General features: G+C 47.2%; 1 protein-coding gene across 1 annotated transcript; it reads right to left on the minus strand.

Annotated features, from left to right (window-relative positions):
• Window positions 1-1,073: 1,073 nt before the first annotated feature.
• Window positions 1,074-2,216, minus strand: LAESUDRAFT_754674 (uncharacterized protein; the record flags this gene model as incomplete). The annotated part of the gene is made up of 2 exons (XM_040911919.1): window positions 1,074-1,406; window positions 2,064-2,216. The coding sequence occupies 2 exons, from the start codon at window positions 2,214-2,216 to the stop codon at window positions 1,074-1,076; spliced, it is 486 nt and encodes a 161-aa protein (XP_040769829.1).
• Window positions 2,217-3,139: the final 923 nt, after the last annotated feature.

The raw sequence follows: 3,139 nt of genomic DNA on the forward strand, positions 1-3,139 counted from the left end.
TCCAGAATCGACTAAGGCTCTTGCTGGAATACTTCGGGTTCTTGTGCCATCGTAATCTTGGAAAACAATATTGAGGTATATTTCGCTTCCTCGTTTGATATCGCCTCGTATGATTACTTCCTCGGGGATCGTTTCTTTATCTGGGTGCCACGAGATCCCAACGCGCACCCAATTCCAAAACCCTCTGGATCATCTTTTTCCATGGGTGGTGGATATCGGCATGCATATTCATATCTATCTGGATTGTCTCCGAATTCCAGAAGATTGTCAAGATGGGGCATCGTCATGTTGCATTTCTTAATATGGTCTCCTCGCATTTTGAGTGCATCTTCCCGTCATATTCTAGCAAGTTCTTCTTTTGGGATGAATCTTCGGACCACATGTGACTCTTCTTCTGAGTCGCTGGATTCATCCTTGGTTCGCCTGATTTTGCGAATTATTTTGGTTTTAACAGGGCGAGTTCTTCGTACCCTGTGAACAACCGTTTCTTGTTCGGATGCTTCTTCAGAGTCTGATGATTCAGATTCTGACTCTTCTGATGATGAGGATTCCGATTCTGCCTGTTCCGATTCCTCCGAGTTATCCTCTGAGTCGCTTTCCTCGATCCTCTTTACTCGTCGGCATTTCTTTTCCGTTCCTTTGGCGTAAGATTTAATCGGCTTGGAAGTCTTTCTTCATCTGCCAGATCCGGAGTATTTCTTCATCCTGGAATTGGACGTCTTGGTCTTGGCATATGAAGCTGTCTTTCCTGAGCGATCTGGTGCCGGATCATATTCTGGACTCATGCATTGTGCAGCGACGTGTCCTGACTTTCCACAGTTGTAGCAGAATCCACCCACAGAACATTTCTGATGGGTTTCTGAGGAGATCCGGTCAACGTCCATTGCATCAGGGTCCTTCTCCGTCCTTCTTCCACTTCCTGAAGAGCCTGAGATGAACTTGAAGATATTTGTCTTTCCGCTATGAATGTTCTGGAGATCCGTGACTGTTCTTGCGGCCTTGCATGCTGCTGCATAGGTCGTTGGTGGACTTTTAGTGATGAAGACTTTTTCTGCAAGTTTCTCATTAAGGCCTCATTTGAAGTGAATGAGCTTGGCGTATTCGTCGTCGATTTCAGCATATCGGTAGAGAATATCGAGATTTCCGATATACTCGTTGACGGTTTGCTTGTTCTGCTTGTACTTCCCTTCGAGAAGTACTTGCCAAGCTTGGTCCTTCGTTGTGACACCTCCATACTTTTCAGTAAGCGTCATTTTGAAATCTTGGTACGTCCCAAGATTGCTGTGTTTTGCCATTTGATTGGCTTCCCATGACTCAGCCCACTTTCCTGCTGTGGACGAGGAGTCGATTTGAGAGAGGATGAAGGCAATTTTGCTGAAGTCATCATTGTAGACTCCCGTGTTTGCCTGTAGGTATCATTCCACGTTTCGGAGGAATGATGCATATTCTCGTTTGTCTCCCTTAAACTCCTTGATTTTTCCCATCTTCTTTTCCCGTGCCGCTGGCTGCTTGGGGATTGCTCCCTGGTATTATGAATAGAGTCCCAAGGCTTGTTGGTACTCGTTCCAGATGGTGTCGGTGCAAGTTTCGGGATGGACTGGTGGTTCGAGAGCCGGGTTGTATCGTGCGTGTGTAGCCATACTTCCTGAGAACTGGAAGCTACCGGTTGGTCTTGATCTGGTTGAAACTGAACGTGTGATTCCAGGCGCATTGGGTAGGTGGAGTGGCTGGTCCCTCCTGAGATGTGTGATTCCTGGAGAATCTGGTCTAGTAGTACTGTCCAATATAGATCTCTCGAGTGGAACTGCTCTTGTTCCAAGGGGATTAACTGGCTGTAATCCACTGGTTTCCTGTGAACGCCCTTCCTGTCATTCAACTTGGATTGCTTCTCCTCGTGAAAGTTCTGTTGCTTCATCAAAGGCTCGTAGAGATTCTTCGTCGAAGTTTTCCCTTCCGTGAAGGACTTGTCTTATTTCTTCGATCTCACCCTCGAGCTGCTCTAGCCTTGGGTGATCTGTTGGTTCGTAGGCTCGTCCTAGCCTAAATTGAAGTCGAAGTTGAACCGCTTCTGTCGACTTTTTGTCGTAGAGGTCTTTTAACTCCTCTGTGGTGGCGTCACTGAGCGTAAATGGTGGTACTTCTTCGTCAGAAGTCACCGGTCGTATTTCTGGTGTATCTTCCTCAGATACTCGGTCGTGTTCCCATGGAGCACTCATTTTGAATCTTGTCTTGTCCTAAGATTCCTTGATTGCCTTCCCTGGGAAGGGCTTTAGCACGTCTTCAATGTGTGCCTCAGATGAGGGCTTCTCTTCTGGATTACCACATGAGTAATCGCTAGTGCTTGAGTTCGTTCCTGTAACAAAAACTTCGCACTCCTGCCTTTTGATCTTTGGTGGCCCTTAACCAATCTTGTACGCCTTTTGATTTGCCTGGTAGCGTCAACCAGTCGGAGTCCTAGTCTTCTTTTCTAGACCTCAGATATCCTGTGCTCACTTTTTAAAGTGCCCAGCTAGTCACTTCGAACTCCTGCCTACTCCCGTTTGAGCGCTTGGTCATTCTGGCTTTTGATTTCCTCTGCTTGGTGTCCTATAACCAATCGTCCTTCCTATCCGTGTTTTCTCGATTGAAAACTGGCCTCGGCAAGGTCTGGGTGCCTTCTTTCAATGGCCCTTAACTGGCGTCTTCTGTATACCCAGCACCTCCGGTGAGGATGGGGCTCAAGTCGACTCTGCCTTCAGCAGGTACCTTGCCGCAACAAGTACCCAGGTTCTGCTTCTCTGAGAATCTCCTGTCTGGCGAAGTACTGTAGCGACAGCTACTTCAGAGTGGTTCTCCCTGTTTTTTCCTCCGTGGGTGAAGTACCGTAGCGACGGATACTTCAGAGTGGTTCTCCCTGTTTTTTCAAGTGGTGCAGAGGCCGCAACGTGCACCAAGTTCCCTAGAATTGGATACCCCTGTTTGAGGACTTGATGGAATCATTTTTCTGTAGCGTCCAAGTAGACCCCACTTCTTGTAAGTGGTTCTAAACCTAAACAGGTTGACCTATAGAAAAACCTCTTCCAAATGTTATGGAGCATTCCCTGCTAGAACATTCAGAACCACGTGTGCTTTCTCACACGTACTAGTCCACAACGTGGAC

Source organism: Laetiporus sulphureus (assembly GCF_001632365.1).
Source record: "Laetiporus sulphureus 93-53 unplaced genomic scaffold LAESUscaffold_2, whole genome shotgun sequence".
NCBI lineage: Eukaryota > Fungi > Basidiomycota > Agaricomycetes > Polyporales > Laetiporaceae > Laetiporus > Laetiporus sulphureus.